The following is an 18006-nucleotide window of genomic DNA, read 5'->3' as shown; positions in this document are numbered from 1 at the left end:
GGTGTTAAAAATATAGAAAGATTAAAAATTGCATAAATCATAACTTGAATTATTCGTATGCTATTAAATTATTACAAAAACTGCGAAATAGAGGGACGGTTCTATTTTCGACATATTTACAATGACTCTATTATATCTCGATATTTGAATATTTCTATCTTTTTGTACCCCATATATAGATATATACAGCGTCCCAAACATCCCAAACATTTTGATCATAATTTAAAATTTTATAGGAAATTTAAGCCTGAACAAATAGCCCCTCATAAAAATGAGTCGAAAATTGTTTCCTTAAGAACCGTAAGAAAATAGTACCCTAAAACTTCTGAAATAACGATTATTTTATACTTTTTTACAAATATTAGCGAAAGTATACACTTAAAAAAAAATTTCGGCTATTGACGGTAAAACTTTTTACGATGAGAAACGGTGGAGAAGGTTTACGAGCACCTTGTATATATTAATACTATATTATTCTCTATTATATCACACACGCTATGATACTACACTAATATTAGTATACATAGTATTATTATTTTACTACTATTTTGATACTGCAGGATGGATAAAAAATTATTAGGTGATTTTAAAAATCAATTATGTCTTTTTCGAGATTCTTTGAGCTATTTTTTTTTTTTTAATTATGAATAAGTTTCTAGACTTGTATTTTCACAATTTGAAAAAGAAGTTAGTTTAAAAAGTCTAGAAAAAGAATAATTCATTTTTAAATTCATCTAGGAACTTTTAGGCCTCTCCTTCTATTAATAATTATTTATTTAAAGTTTTATTAGATTTAAGTTTTTTCGTTTAATTAATTTTATATATACTCGATGACGTTGATAAGACAATCAACGACCTATCTAACAAGATGACCTCGAAATACTATTATAAGTAAAAAAATATTATATTGTAGGAAAAACTAGTTTATCGTATCGTCTCACTTTATTCTTTTTCATCTCGTATTTTTCCGTCATAAATATTCAGTTTCACGAACATTTCAAAGCTATTATGACTCAACGAGTAGTTCGTTGAATATGTCTCCGATTATTGCTAGTGATATTTATGCGAATAGATATAAATCGGCGAAAAAGAAGTAGTCTTTTTATTTTTCATTTTTTATCTTCTATCTGCGACATTAAAATGCTTCACGATTTTAACCAACTTCGTGCTTGTATTATTATACGAGTAAACTATCTTCCTTCTATTTGCAATTTCAGTAGAAAGAACGAAAATAATATACAACCAAGATGATAAGACGAAGAGGAAAATTTATTTTTTTTTTTCAATCGTCATTGTTGACGTTCATTTTCAGCGAATATCATAACGTTACGTTATTACTTATTTTTCGAAGACGCACAAAAATATTTGATCAAATCATTCGATCATTTTTATAAATCGAATTTTATATTTCACTTATTGAAAAATAAAAAAGAGTGAATATCTTCTAATAAAGTGTAATAGATAAATTGAATACATATCTTATCGTAATAAAAGCTTTTACAAAACGTATGAAGAAAAACAAATGTGACGAAAAGAGAAAAAAAAGATAACAATATAATATATAACTTGAATTTTGTATTTTATTTAAAAAAGAGTGGATCGTACCTAGATGATTTTCTTTGTCGAGACTTTTTAGATAAATTTTTTGTCAGATTGCAAAAAAGTTCACAGCCTTGTAATTTTACAACTCGAAGGAAAAATTAACTTGAGAAAGAATAATCGGTTTTAGAAATGATCCAGTAACTTTTGACCCAGCTTGTATATCGTTAAAGATTCTAATAAAGTGTAACAGATATATGGAAATATTTTATTGCACTAAAACTTTTTACAAACTCACGTGAAGAGATATAAAAAGAGAAATATAAAGAACACAACATGGTATATTATATAAAAGTTATAATATCTTCTGAAGAGAAATCGACGAATTCAATCGATCGTTCTTTCTTAACAGGTTATTTTTTGTCCTTTCGTTTGAATCAGACTTTTAACATTTGATAAACTTGAAAGTGGTTGGTATTAATTCGGTTAAGGTTACGACACTTGACCTAAACTCTCCCCTCCATGATCTTTTTTCGAATCTAGCGAGAGACAACCAATAAAAATAAATATCACATAAATTCACGAAAAAAATGATTGATTAGTTAAATCTAAGAGGTCCATGAAGTTAAACGTATACATATAGGACAGAGATCCTATAAATAATATATATGTATATGCAGGGTGAGCCAAAGTTCCTAAGTTGAGTCAAGAGTTAAAAATTAATAACTCTCCAAAAAGATTAGTTGATTTTTAAGGTACACATACACACACACACATTTATACATACATACATACATACATACATACATACATACATACATACATATAAATATATATATACGTGCTAACCCTCTACGTCCTTAAGAGGTCTTATACTTTAATTAAAACACGAAACTATGTCTTTACGTAATCGCCATTGGCGCTCTCGTCGCGCGGAGGCGAGAAACTGGTTTTTCAATAATTAACGTTCTCGAATGAACATAACGAGTCGTACACACCATTCTACGTACTTGTTGCATTACTCGAAGTAACCAATTATGTATCTCTCAAATGATTTGTATCTTCTGTCAAATTTTCCTACATTTTTTTATCTTTATCTTTCTTTCCGTCTCTCTCTCTCTCTCTCTCTCTCTCTCTCTCTCTCTCTCTCTCTCTCTCTCTCTCTCTCTCTCTCTCTCTCTCTCTCTTTCCCTCTCTTTCTCAGCGTCACAAAAATTCTATCTTCTATTTCGAAATTTTATAATTACCAGTTAAAAAAGAAACAATACGGATATGAGATTCTCAAGTTTCATCTTTTAATATTCTTTCTATTACGCACATCGATCTCTACGTAATACGATATGTTGATCGTCGTTTGCGATTGCATCTCTGGGAGAAGTGTCATCTTGCATAGATACCTTCCTGATTATAATTAGTTACGATGATTTTTCATCGATTTATTGTTATTTTGATATATCGAAGCATTCTTATCTTGATATTAATGAAGTTATTTATTCATTTCTTTTCTTTTTTTTTTATTTGTTTTATCCTTTTATTATTTTTCCTTTAACAATTATGTATATTAAAGCGAATGAAGTAAAGAATATAATCTTGTTGAGAGTTTTGAAAAATATGTCTGACGTAGTTGACTAATCGCTCCCGATACTATTCTACTCATTCGAATAATAACGAGTGAACGTAGCCGAGCATGTCCATGGTAAAGTATGTACGGATATCTGTTTGACTTTCGCAATTATACATATACGTAATGTTACATGTATGTATGTGTATATATATATGTATGTATGTATGTATGTATGTATTACAAATTTTTATGCAGGATCAAAAATTGCATAGTAAAGGAGATGTCATGATTCTTCGACATTATATTTTCCTATTCTTTTCGATTCTTTTTCTTTCGGGAAATACATTTAGATATATACACACGTTTAATATAAAAAAATAAAAATATTTTTCAAGTACGCGCTTTTAATCTCATTACCTTGATAAATGTATTAAAATGAGGATCAATGCTATTTTCGATACATAGATTATAAAAAAAAAAATCATGATTCTCATTCCTTCTACTAGCAATCACGTTGCTGAATTATTTCACAACGTAGAATACGTATTGTAAAATTGACACAAATCACGTGTTAGACGAAGTAGTATAACCTTGTGTCATGTTGGCATTTTTGTTAGACTTACATCAGTAATTGTTCTTCGTTTTCTTTCTTTCCTTTATTTATTTATTTTTTCTCTTCTGTCGTTAAAATATTAATCTAATTCACGAAACATTTTCCGGCATATTTATTTTTCATCAATATTTACAATGACGCACGTATATGCACGTCTAATTTTACGTTCTATGTTTCTCTACGTAGATGTTTTGCACTATTCTTCTACAGTTTATACTCGTACACATATATCACACTATTAATACTTGTTAATCCTTTTTTGTATGTTTTACGTTACACGTGATTCCTTTTTTGTTTGCTTACTAATACCCTAACAGAGACTTACTATAATGTAATGATCTCTCGCAGCATCTAGAGTTTTATTCTTATCATCTCGTTTTAGCATGTTTTACGGGCATTTGCGTTATCTGTCATAGATATTCGTCTTTGTTCGTGATATTATACGTTCTATTATCTAAGTTAGCCTTTATACTTGTCTACCTTTATCAAATTGCATAGATTATGCGATATTATATCTCAAATGGCGTTTTCTTATCGTACGTTTCTTTTAAAATATAATATAAAATAAATAAAATGCTATAAATAATCATATAAGCAAATATAATATATATATTCATAGTCATCTTTTATGAATGTTTATATATACAATATTCGATAAATTTTTCTTCAAATATAATAAAATACAAGAGATATAATAATATAAAATAAATATAAATATAAATGTACGATACCTTAAATATATAGTACTCATCATGTAACTCATTTTGCATTTAACTGATTTAAGTCACTTTGAAGTTAACTTATTATCATAATACTCCTATCTAACAAAAGTTTTTATATACGTGACATGAAGTAACAAAATTTTTCATTGCAACGTCATTGGAATTTCTCAGTTTATCACAAATTTTTCTTCTCAACAACATTTGACAATTTCCTTTTTTTTTTCTTCTCCTTTTTTTTTCTTTTATAACAACCCGACAAATAAAGAAGAAGAAGAAGAAGAAGACAATGGCACGTCATACGTGACAATATAAATTAATTCAATGTCGTTAGGCGTGAATTAAGAATGACAAGAGAATAATATTCTTGTCTTACACACGTTGCATTCCATAATTAAAATTTCGGTACTATGAAACATTTTATACGTTGTACATAATGCGTATTTACGTATATAACATTTAAGTGTACTTAAGATTGTGCGATTAAAGGTTACGAAAGGTGTGACCTTGAAAAAGATGACCATGAAAGATGTCTAGCGGACTGGATTACTTTGTCGTTCTATTTTAAAACATTCGATGAAAAAGAGAGAGAAAGAGAGAGAGAGAGAGAGAGAAATGTTCTATCTTATTTCGAATTATTTATTAATTAACAATTATGATACGTAATCGGTATATTCATAAAATTAGTTGCGCTATAGCGCATATGATAAAAACGTAACTCGGCAATCACTATTTAACGTTTCAACGCTCTGAGCAATTCATCAAGGTTATCAGTACCATGTTGCTATCTTCGAAAGCAAAATAGTCAGGATAAATACGGCAATTGTCGGGAAAACGAAATCGGAACGATTTAAAGCGGTTATCTACTCTTCAGAAAAGACATTCTGTTCCTTATAAATCACATTCCTTTCTCCTAACTCTATTTTTATTGTATCGAGTTATCGAAGGAATTCCGCCTTAGTTTACTCAAAACTATCGATAACCACTGATATCTATAGTCCTTTTGTTTGTAAGAACAATCAGTGGTATATGTTTACCTCATCGTATTAGTAATTTTTAAATTAATTTTCTTTAACGTTATATGACTTTGAAACTACATGGGTATTTACGTGTATGAGTGTACTTCTTTTTTTAATTTTTTTTTCTTTTCTTTTTCTTTCTTTTTTTTTTTGTTATAAAATTAATTAATGATCTAAAGATTTGTCAAGTATATGTTATATGGTATAAGTTTTACAGTATTTGTAATTATAATTTTTTATAATAATAAAATGTTTTTTATATAATGTAAGAGATATATTTTAAAGGTATAAAATTAGATAGAAAAAAAGATATAAAAAAGGATATATCTGTTTATATAATAATTTATTATATTTTATAATGTACAAGATAATATTTTGTATTATTTTTTCTTTTAGATATAAAACACAGAAATTAGATTGCTGAACAAAGAGTTAATTTTATAACATGGAATGATTCCTTTTTAATTCTAATAAATCTCATGAGAATTTTATCTGCAAAAAAGAAAAGGAAAAAGGAGAATAGAGAAAACAAAGATATAAGGACATAGTTTTTTCTCTCTGCTTCGTCATTCGGAAGAAGGTTGGGTCGATGACGTTAAGTCGATCGTATTGTATAAAGAAATCACGCTGAAAAGGTGGAAATTCAGGACGCGATTATTTTTCTTATTCACGGACGTGTCTTTGTACGTAACGGCTCGTACTAGTCTTAGATTCCTTACATGGGAAATCCTAGATTTATCCTAGGAATTGTGCATTTACGTTATAGTTAAAGAAGAGGATTCTAATCTTATACGATTTGGGTGAAGAAATAAAGAAAAAAGAAAAAAATGTTGGACAAATTAGATATCCCATTGAGGCGTATGTAGGTAGAAAAATTTTATATACGAAGTTATAGTTACGTATGTAATATTATATGTTATATATAAAACTTGTAAAAAATATATATATACATAAAAAGATTATAGGTATATAATAAAATTATATATGTGGTAAAATTATAGATAGAACATTACACGTATCACATTAATTGTTTCATTATTTTACAACCTTGTATATAAGTTATACATAAAATTGTTGTAATATGTTGTTAATGTTGCATAACTTTGTATGATGTATTGTAAAACTTTTCATGCATTTACAACTTGACATATACAATCTTTGTTTTTTCTTTTGTATGTAACATTAAATATAAACATACATATATGTAATGTTCTATACAACATTAGCGATAATTCCAATTACATTTAATTACATTTAATCGGCTTATTTTTCTCAGTACGTTTTTACATTGCATTACGTAGATACGTTTTATCTATATACCTATATATTTATTTATGTATATACGACAGGAGAATATGTCTTCCTTACGAAACTTTGTGACGATCGTCTTACGAAACCGTTTAAAAACTCCTCGAGCGATGTCCGACGGCGCTATTTCGTTGCGTTCGTTACAATGCTTCTCGATAGAGATAACTATAATAATAATGGAATCGATTATAATGTAAATATCTCTTTTACGCAGAAATCTACAGGGTATCCAAAATTCTCCGTACAATTTTATCATTTAATAAAATTTCCAATGGAATACGTATTATATTAAATGAGAATTTCGAAAATCCATATTTTTCCAGAAGAGTTTCTTTTATGAAAATAACAATGTTAGAAATATTCGATATGTGCATTAACGATTAGCAAAAAAAAACATTTAGTCGATACTTCAAATTTTCTTCTATGCACATTACAGCATTTTTACATAAACTTTTTCAATAGCAGCTGTAATTTTAGATCGTCAATTTCTGTAATTGTACATAAGATCTTTGACAAATCCCCAAATAAAGAAATCAGGACAGATTGTAATGTCGGGAGATTAACTGGTCAATGAATTGCACCTTCACGGTCAAGCCATCTGTTTAGGATAGGAAAACTTGGTAAAAACAAAAAAAAAAGAACTAAGCTTCTAAGTTTTGTAAAATGACGTAATGCAAAGAAATTTTTACACTTGTTAAGTATCCATTGTAACAGATAGAAATGTACAGGTAATTTTCGGATACTCTGTCCATATAAATTACATTGGGTACGTTTCTTTAAATTCTTATAAAACTTTAATGATAAATATCTTCTGTTTTATTTTTATTTTTTTTTTATTATTTATAATCGTACTCTTTCTCTCTCTCTCTCTCTCTCTCTCTCTCTCTCTCTCTCTCTCTCTCTGTCTCTCTTTTTGCTTCTCTCTTTTTTTTACTTTTTCCTCTTATTTTTTATTCGATTTCTTTCTATACTTCGATTCATCATTCAATTTATTTTCTCAATAACTTTGCTAGTGGAAAATTTATCAACACATGTTTATCGTTTATCCAAGTAAGTAAATTACTTTCCAGTCGGAAGTCAATTAAATGGGAGCGTCGCAACGCACCAAGAAGGATGTTTGCGTGCTAAAAAGCAAAGTCTATCGGTGAATTACCAGATAATTAGTCGAGACACCAACTTTCTATCATTTTTAGGAAATTCTTTTATCTCGATACATTTGTAACGATACATTTTCAAAATGTATACGATAACGATGATCAACGATGATCATTATTATTATATTAATCATTTATAATCCAAATTTCTTTTCCCATATCCAAATAAAAAATTATATTATTTAAAATTAATGAGATAATCTCTATTAGTATAAGTGCTATATTAATTGTAAGTACAACATACTTAGAATTAATTGTTTTGATTTATATTCGAAGATTAACATCTGCATTATATAAATATATGTATATTTATACTATATACTATATGGTATAAGTTATACTTAGCAAATAATAATTATCGAATATAAATGAACGATTCATTTTGTGGCAAGGAAACGAAATAACATTGAAAAAATATAGATATATGAATATGCGATTTCAAAGTTACATGGTGTGTAGATGGTTAAGATCTATTGATTGCGATTGAGTAATCCAATAAAAGAAAAGAAGTATATATATATATATATAGATATATATATTGGCTTACTTGCGGTTAAAAACAATGACGATCGAGACACTTTGAAACTTTCTCCTTCTTAGCTTCTCCGTAAATCACTTTTGCAAACCATTCGAATGGAATGAAATAATTTAATATTCTTAATCCAGTTACTAAACCGTAAACTTAGTTCGTTTCTCAGTTAATATAATCATTCTTCCGGAATTTGATCTTTAATCTTGGAATTACCAAGGTGAAAAAAAGATTATAGTTATTATTAGAAATATCGACGATTAAATCAATTGTATCTAGTCTTCTTATCTTTTATATCAGATTTACAGGATTTTATGTCTTCTTAAGAAACTTTTTACAGACATTTTCTTTTGTATTACACTTATGGAAGCTTAATATCACAACGTCAAATCTTGTTAACGATCCTGTCACTTGCAATGGATAAATCATGGTTATTGCTATCAATAAAGTACTCGCGATGGGTCAAGGATTTCTTACGATGATCATACCACAAGTATATAATGTGTGTGTGTGTATATATATACACGTTTTTTTATCATTTTATACTTTTCTTGAGTAAATATAAAAAGAAAGAAAATATTAGAAGGAAGAAGGTAAAAACGAATTCAAACGTGTACATTTATAAATTTCTAATACACGTATCTAATTTCTAATAACGAAAAGAAAAGAGCAAATATCATAGAATAACAAATATGAATTTCCTACGTAATTTACGAGTTTTTTACGTAACTGTAGATATCTGGAAAAACCATTGATTGACCTATACTTCTAAGAGGAATGATCTAGAGGAAAATAACAAAAATTAATTTTCATATACATATTTTTGATCCGACTATAGATATCTAAAAAGATTATTGGTCTAATTCGTAATTCCAAGATGAATGATCTACAATGAAATGACAAATGATATAAGCACGAATTTTCATATATTTCTTATGTAACTATAAATACCTGGAAAGATTATTGTTCAACGTATATAATTCTAGGAGTAATGATCGAGAGTAAAATGACTCAGAAATAGAAAAAGAAAAAAAACTTGAGAAAAATTCGAATCGGGCTTATTCTCGTTAATAAAAATAGGCTATAGTAATTTCGATTGAAAATGACATTATTACGGGTATTGTATTTAGAATCAACATACGCAAGTGCGTGCGTGCGTGTTTGTGTGTGTGTGTGTGTGTACACACGTGCGTACATACGATACATCGTAAGCAAAGAGATGTGAAAAAAAATATAAGATGTCCTCTTTCCTCCGATCAGATTGAACGTTCTCAAGGTCGAACAAAAATAAAAATAAGAAGAAGAAGAAACACGGGATTTTCTCGGACTCGTCATTATCGCGAGAACAAACGTGATTTATGCACTCAAGTACAACTATCTTAAGGCACATGGAGTTTAAGATAGGCATACATACTATGCATAATATCTATACGTTTGTCTTTGTGCATAGCACGAATCTTAAACAAACTGTTTGTTCGTTTTCACGCTGAAAGATTTTTTCTTCCTCCGAAAATCACTGTTTCATCGAATCAAGAATGAAATAAAATTTTTTTGTCAAGATCATCTTTCATTTATTCTCATGTAAGAATTATAAAAAGACAGTAAAATTTATCGAGTTTAAATCATGAGTTTAAATACATACATGCATACGTACATAAGAAATGAGTAAGATATACCTAAGTGATTTTGCAATTATTTTTCTTCGAGCGTTTTTGGATTAAATTCTTTTTCAATTAGATTGTAATATTACAAAGCTAATTAAAAAAAAAAAGTCTGAAGAGTTTCGAAAAAGAATAATTGATTTTTAAAATAATGTAGGAACTTTTGGTCCAATCTGTACACACATACATGCGTATGCACGCGCGCGCGCGCGCGCACGAGACAAGAAGAAAAAAAAATGGCGAACGCATGTCACGGGTATCTAAGGTTAAACCGGTGAACGTTCAAAGAATAATAGACGAGATTCATGACGAAGTTTTCTCGCACTGCAATGGGATATAGGTATCTAATTGTTATTCCGATCGTACTTAAAGACGATCCCGACTGGCTATGCCTTTCGAACGAAGCGATTGCTCTCTTCCTTCTTCCGCCTACCCTCTACGATGACGACGACGACTCCACGCAATGTCCATTAGCCTTTACATGTAAATTACGACTTACTTCCTCTGATAAAGATGAAGAATCTTCTGTAATACTTTTTCTTCTCTTTCTTTTTCTTTTTTTTGCGAATTTCTCACTTTCCTGGCTCGTTACTCAAAATATAAAAAATAATAAAAATTTTTATGTATCTCAAGGGATATCATAAAATTATTGCAAAAAACTAAAATAATACGAATTGACATGACATTAAAATGACACGACATCGTTTCGTTTCATCTCGCATGTGTAAGTACGCATATTTAAAAAAAGAAAAAAAAAACAGAGGAAAAGAGAAAAAGAAAAGAAACAATTAAGTAATAAAAATATCATGAATCTTGAGAAATGTCTTACAATTGTCACATAACATATCACGAATAACATTAAAATGACGTGGCATCATATACATGTATGTAAATATATAGTACGCACGTATATGCGTATATATGTTCGTAGATGCATATATTTGTAAATATATACGCATGTAGTTTATTCTCGAGCGAGCACCTCTTTCATATGAAAGCCACTTTGAGCATAGTCACGAGGAAGAACGTGACGAACACGCGAGGAGACTTCTAATTGAATCTAATGGTCCAATCATGAATTATCCGAAGTCTTTGCTCGAGCTTAACTTAATCGAGCTTTCTTTCGTATCTCCTTATCTTCTTAACCGATACATTTCTATTTTCAATCGAGAAGCTGGAATTTATACAATAGACAGGGAAAAATGAACATTTATTTAAGATTACAAATAAACAGGATAAGATATGTAGAAAATAAAAAAGATAAAAGATCTTAATATAATATGAAGAAACGTATCGACTTCGAATCCAATTATCATTAATATTATTAGATTAAGAAATGTTTCAGAGAGACCACATTGTGTTAAACACAAAAAAAAATACAGACGTAAATAAGTGAAAATTTCTTGACGATAGCCCATCGTATTATTTTGGTTAAGCAATAAACTTTTATCTAGTAGCTTGTATAGACAGAAAAATATATACCCACACACATGTAAAGATATAAATACTAACGTCTTAACGTGTATGACTCTCGCTCTCGTTACTTTCACCGAGTTAACGCGTTATCACTTACGTCTACGATAACGGTAACGATCAGTCGCACTAATCGAGTCTGAAGATTATCTTAGGCTAAATGATAAATTAGGGAAATATCTCGTCTAACGATAAGTTCGATTCTTTCGAGAACAATCTAAAATTTTTCTTCTCTATCTTTATCTTTTTCTTCCTTTTCTTTTTTTTTTATCTACACGAAATAAACATCAGTTATATTTTGTATTGTTATTTATTCTGTAAAATGTAAATCATTTAACAATACGTACATATTTTTCTTTTCTTTATCTATACGAGATAAATATCAGTTAGATGATATTGTTTCTTATTTTGTACAATGTAAATTATATATATATATATATATATGCATATTTGAAGATTTTACACACACACACATATGTATATAAATATGTTTGTTTACGATGCAAGTAGATACATAAAAAATAAGGAATTGATAATAGAATGACAAAGAAAGTTGAAAGTCAACTATATCTGAACAATTAGACGATACGAAATTCCATAAAGTGACACGCATAGAAATTAATAGTAGAAATTTCGAATTATTTACACGTATTTCCTGTTACGCTAGTACGCCTTCGCATTTTATTATTACAGACTAAACGTATAGACTAGGGATTCTCAAATGCAGGTGTGATACCCATATATAGTAAAACTTTTGAAAGTACACCATGATCCTGATATGTAACAATTTGATTGATTATATTGCAAAAGGTTTATAATTTTAAGATTTGTTAAATGATTTATGTCAGTTTTTGTATTTATCGATATATGTAGTTTATTAACGCAAATTTTAATACGTATACAGACACATATACACACACATTTTATTTTATTCCCATTGTTATACTGTAATTATAGTTTTATGTATCTATACGAAGGACATCCTAGACTTAGATACACATTTCTAGGGGGTATGTGAAGCATAAAAAGTTGAGAATCACTTGTATAGACTAACGGATACTTTACTATGATACTGCGATTAAAAAGTTTCACTATGGAATGACTGTCCTCGTCGATTGAAATTGCGTTAAGTACAATTATACGATTAGAAGAAGAAAGAAGAGGAGACGGTAATTATTATAAAGATTATGTGGTAAATGTTAGGAATTCGTGTCACGTGCGGCATCGTGTATACGAGGAACAAAATCATCGAGTAGGAGTAATTAAAAGATTCTTGGTATTTGTAATTTATAATTTAACGACCCCAAGGGATATATCGAAAGATCGAAAAGTATAGTAATAAGAAGGGATAGTTAAAAAGCTATTAAATTGATTACTTTAAAATGTGGTCATTATTGCAAATCATATTTCGTATGAAACTGAAAATTTTCCATTTTTATTCGAGTCCCAAATTTAGAATTATCTAAATTTGAGACTCAGCTTACATCGTTACTAAATACGTTCGTTATTTCTTATTTAATACGTTGATCAAATATTTAACAAGTGAGATTACAATACAAAACAATATATAATATATATATGTAATTTATAATAAATATTATAATAATATAATTTTTCTATTATTCTTCTTCTTTTTGTTACATTAACTTAATAACATTTATAGTATATAATATATTTTGAAAAAGTTTTTAAATAAAAATAAAGAAGTTGGAATATTTCTTCAATACGTATATATAATCGATAAATTATAATCTTTAGTTCGTACGAATCGGTATAGCTATATCCTTTAACTTTATCTAAATATTTCTGATAAAAAAATCATGGAAATATTAATTGTTACGTTATATTGATGCAAAAAGATGGCGATGACGTAAAGTTGCATAGCCGAAATCGTATCGCGTTCAGAGACCTCACCTTTATGCATTTTGCATTCGCAATAGAGACCGCACCTCTTTCGGCTAGCTAACTAAAATATGTGAAATGTGCGAGCACGCGAGGAGCTCACGTAAGCAAGCGCATGGATCGTTCGACGATACGATGATCGTGAAATACGCGAGTCGCGTCCGGATGCGAGACGTTCGAGAAATGAAACGGTACGACGTACATAAACATTTGTCGTTGTACTAACAGAGGCCGACCTCATTGGTACCTTTAAAGATAAGCATAATCGTCTGGTTCTTTTTCTATATTATCGATCATTGTCCAAACGTATCATTTTTAATTTATCAATATCATCTATCTATCAAAATCATTTTTATTGAGGGATTCCCCTCAGATTTCTGTCAATTTTTTCAAATCAATTTCCGCCTAATATTTTTACGATAACTAGAGTAAAATAAAAATATTTAATATCTCAAATCTCTGATTGTTATTTAATTATGTCGACCAATTATAAGGCCTCTCCGATGATTATCACCACCAACTTCAATTTGTAAAACGAATAAATCTCTTTTATATGTGTACCTTTACTTGTAGCAATTAATATTCAGAGGTGCCATCGCTATAGTACATACTTCTTACATTTTCTTTATACGTCTGTCTACCCATATTTATCCTCTGTTTAAAATTTGCAAAAAAAAAAAAACAATTCGTTTAGAATTTCTACGATTTTATTTAATCTATCACATTTGTTAACATCACTTGGCTTTTAATATTTTATTCGCAAATTTTGCAAAATGAAAATGTATAAAAATGTATATAGAAACGTGTTTTCTCTCTTTCTCTCTCTCTCTCTTTCTTTTGCAAACGAGTACATGTTCGTGAGATCGTATTCATGATAATATCATCAGTTTGCACGCGAGCGCGCAAGGTTAAGGGGGTTCAAAAATGATTATCAACGGTCTTCATTCGATGTGGGCGAAGTTACATTCTTTCGTCCTGATCGTAACCACGAACGGTGAATAACACTTTGTGCTAATTACGAGACATACACGCGATTCTACGACTATTTCTCTATCTTACTCTTTCCTAATTTTCAGACATTTACAATTTCATAAAAAAGTAGAAAAAAATTGAGGCAAGAAAATAAAATCATAAATTTAAATATCGAACGATACAAGAACGATCAAACGTATTGATTAAACGTGGTAACGAGTTTGCTTTTATTTTGTAATAAAATAAAATCATTTTTCCTTTTTTTTTTCCTTTCGTTTAATTATCAGTTTTTTAAATCGATATTTAGCACGCACAATAAATGATGATACGCAATTGGAGATGATTAGTCTCGGGAATATCCGCCCACTCCAAAAATGTTTCTTAATAACAACGTCCAACCAAAAAGAGATAGAAGACGTCAGAAAATCGATTATCGTACGTGTAAGATACTAATTAAAATATACGTAAATACATATATAGAAAAAAAAAATATCTTCGATACATACAGATGTATAATTCGACCGTTTCATTCAGGAAGGTCTCGCGTGTAAAAGAGAAACGTACTTCGCGTACGTTTTTCAACAACCTTCTTCGAGCAACGACACGAGAATGTATCCAAGAGCGAGTTAAAAGATGGTGAACGGGTGAGAAAGGTTGAGGAGAGTCGAACGTTCTCGAAGAAAATTGCGAGCGATTCGTGTTATCGTAAAGTAATTAACAATTATATCTCTTTATAGGCTTCTTTGAAAATAAAAAAGAAAAAGGAAGGAAAAAGACAAAAAATAAATATAAATAATTAAGTAAGAACAAACAAAAAATGAGTGTTTATCTATCGTTAAATGATCACCACCCGCGATCGATCTTTTGCTTAATGACGATTTATTGATATCGTGACGTCACGTAAGAGATATCGTACATATCTTACCTCGACACGTAGAATCGTCAATTTCGAATCCTTCTATGTATGCGTATATGTGTAGATGCACCAATACACGCATATTTGAGCAGCCTTCACGTAAACAAGTATAATATAATTTATACGCCGAGTGTATTCGCATTGGTTGGGGTCATTCAAGCAGTACTCTCTTAACGTTTTTGACTTCGTTTTAAACATTAACAACGTTTGATTCCAACATAATTTTTCAACGATCATTCTCAATAACGAACTCAATTTGAAAATCATACCACTAATTCCTATACTTTTCTGTAATGATCGATGGAAAAAAGAAAGAGAAAGAACGTTAAATGACCCAGGAAGTTCGAACATGATCGACGATCCGTATCGATCCAATCTTCGACGATTTCCGTATATAACGGAAAAAGAAAAAGTAAAGAATTATTTTCACGAGTTACGATCACGTGAAAGAGCTTATCGCGTCCTCTAAATTTTTGATAATTTGTCAAGTAATTAAATTTGTCGCTAAGGAAAGATTTTGCTTTTAATCGATAAATATACGTGTATGTATATACATATGTATACATACATATATACATAATACATATGTATATATACATACATACATAATACATATGTATATATACATATAACCGCGCGCACGCACACACACACACACACGTTTAGATATCAAATATTATCGAAAGAATGAAAAAGCTTGATAGACGATTGTGAATATTTTTTTTTAAGATTATCTTATAAAGTAATTAAAGAAAATACATAGATAAATTAATTAAATAGGAAAACCTATTGGCAATTATAAACAATTAATTTTTTTATTACTCGTTATATAATTATGGCATATCGAACTTCAAAAAATAATGTTAATTAAAAATGCGATAAGCGAAAGAATTTTATATTATATAAAAGAACTTATATATAATTTATATATATACTTTTGTAATCACTATGTAATTTTACATATAAGACTATATAAGCCGTAAAAGGGATCCCGGATCAACATTGATCTTAACCGAACTCAATCGTGCTCATCTCGTAATTGATTCATACTCGCATACTTGCACAAAGATTTATGTGACACGTGTCTTTGTTGTTCCAACTTTGTCAAATAGAATCATGTTGGTTCACCATGTATGTACTTTAAAAGTATTCGATCGATTTCAGATAAGTCCTATTTTATCTCTTGTCATCTATCTTTTATTACTATCGAGTAATTCATGATAGTCTGATAAAACGAAATTAACTTGTTCTATTTAACAGAAGAAATTCTAAAAACTGTTATATGTGTACGCTCTTTTATATTTCATTAACTTATTATTTACTTTATTATCAAAAAAAAAAAAAGAAAAGAGAAACATAAAGAAAGAAAGAAAGAAAGAAAGTAAGAAAGAAAAAAAAGAAAGAAGATAAGAGAGGAAAAACGTAGTTAATGTTATAAGGAAAAAGAAAAAACGAATCTTAAGAATTTTTAATGAAATTATAAAGACCGATGGAATTCAAGAGGATGGCACGAATCAACGGATTGCACCGCGACTGACGCATATAAATTGATATTAATTAACGTCAGTAACCCTTTAATGACGCTCCCATTCATGTCTTGTTCTCTCAATTATCTCTTTCTCGTGAAAAAAAGTAACTTGAAAGATGATGGACATAGAAGAAGAAATAAGTTTGACGTTTAGCGGTGTAAGGAGAGAGGGAGAAAGAGAGAGAAAGAGAGAGAGAGAGAGAGAGAGAGAGAGAGAGAGAGAGAGAGAGAGAGAAGAAAATTACGTGATGGAGGGGAGAGAACGATGGAAGATACTTTCTCGTGACGACGAGTCGAATAAACGCGCATGCGCGGCTAACTTTCGCGGGCCCAGACGAAGCTGCGCACGGATCTCAGAATCAGTTTCAGTTTAAACGCGAAACCCGTGAGAGGAGGTGCGTTGTCATCGTCGTTTCTTAATCCTAAGTGTTTTTTCATCGATTTTTTTCGTCTTTCATCTTCGTTTTTAGAATGAAGTAAGAGAAAGATTGAACGCTAGATCGAATTTTAAGTAAATTAAAAAAAAAGAACGGAAAGAAGAATAACAGTAGGAAAAAATTGGGAAACTTTGCGCGATACGTACGAATTCTCGTTGATAAATTTTTCTATTTTTTTCTTTCTTTTTCTTTTGCTTTCTTCGCATTGGTCGGTTGTGTTATTTATTATTTTTTTTTACCGACAAATTACTTTTCTTTATCTTTATTTTTTTCTCTCTCTTTTCTTCTCCAAGACTTCCGTCTTTCAAAAAATTTTCCATGATTATCAAGATTATCGACCAGAAATTCGATAATCGTCTCGATAATCACGAAAAGACGTCAACGAGGACGCGATTTGCCTTTTATTATTTTTTATGAGCGTTTTACTCGGCGCGCGCGCGCGCGCAGTCGAGGATCAAAACGAACAAACTCGTCGTCGAAGAAAAGAAGAAGAAGGAACCGCGAAGCTTTCGCGGTTGATCGAGAAGAGACGGTAACGACAACAACAAAGGGCCGAAGATATGTTGGAATTTTTTGTTCAACATGCCGAAGTTGGTGCGTACACGAAACATCTTTTCTCCTTTGTTTTTTTTTTTTTTTTTTATTTATTTTTTGGTTTCTATCTCTTGTTTA

The 18006-nt window shown here is 29.7% G+C and overlaps 1 protein-coding gene across 7 annotated transcripts in view; it reads left to right on the top strand.

Annotated features, from left to right (window-relative positions):
- The window catches only part of LOC127065320 (uncharacterized), a 64698-nt gene that overhangs the window by 7944 nt on the left and 38748 nt on the right, over positions 1–18006 (top strand). For 3 of the 7 annotated variants that reach the window (XM_050997543.1, XM_050997533.1, XM_050997512.1), the window contains exon 1: positions 17275–17928. The exons of 2 other annotated variants lie outside the window; for them this stretch is intronic. In XM_050997543.1, the coding sequence (XP_050853500.1) occupies positions 17895–17928 (34 nt within the window). In that variant the 5' untranslated portion in view covers positions 17275–17894. Of the gene's footprint in view, positions 1–17274; positions 17929–18006 lie in introns of those variants that run through there. 2 more of the 7 variants (XM_050997517.1, XM_050997525.1) reach the window with 2 other exon arrangements.

Source organism: Vespula vulgaris, chromosome 1, assembly GCF_905475345.1.
Source record: "Vespula vulgaris chromosome 1, iyVesVulg1.1, whole genome shotgun sequence".
In the NCBI taxonomy this organism is placed as follows: domain Eukaryota; kingdom Metazoa; phylum Arthropoda; class Insecta; order Hymenoptera; family Vespidae; genus Vespula; species Vespula vulgaris.
The sequence above is the reverse complement of the archived record's forward strand: the minus strand, read 5'-3'. Positions and strand labels throughout refer to the sequence as shown.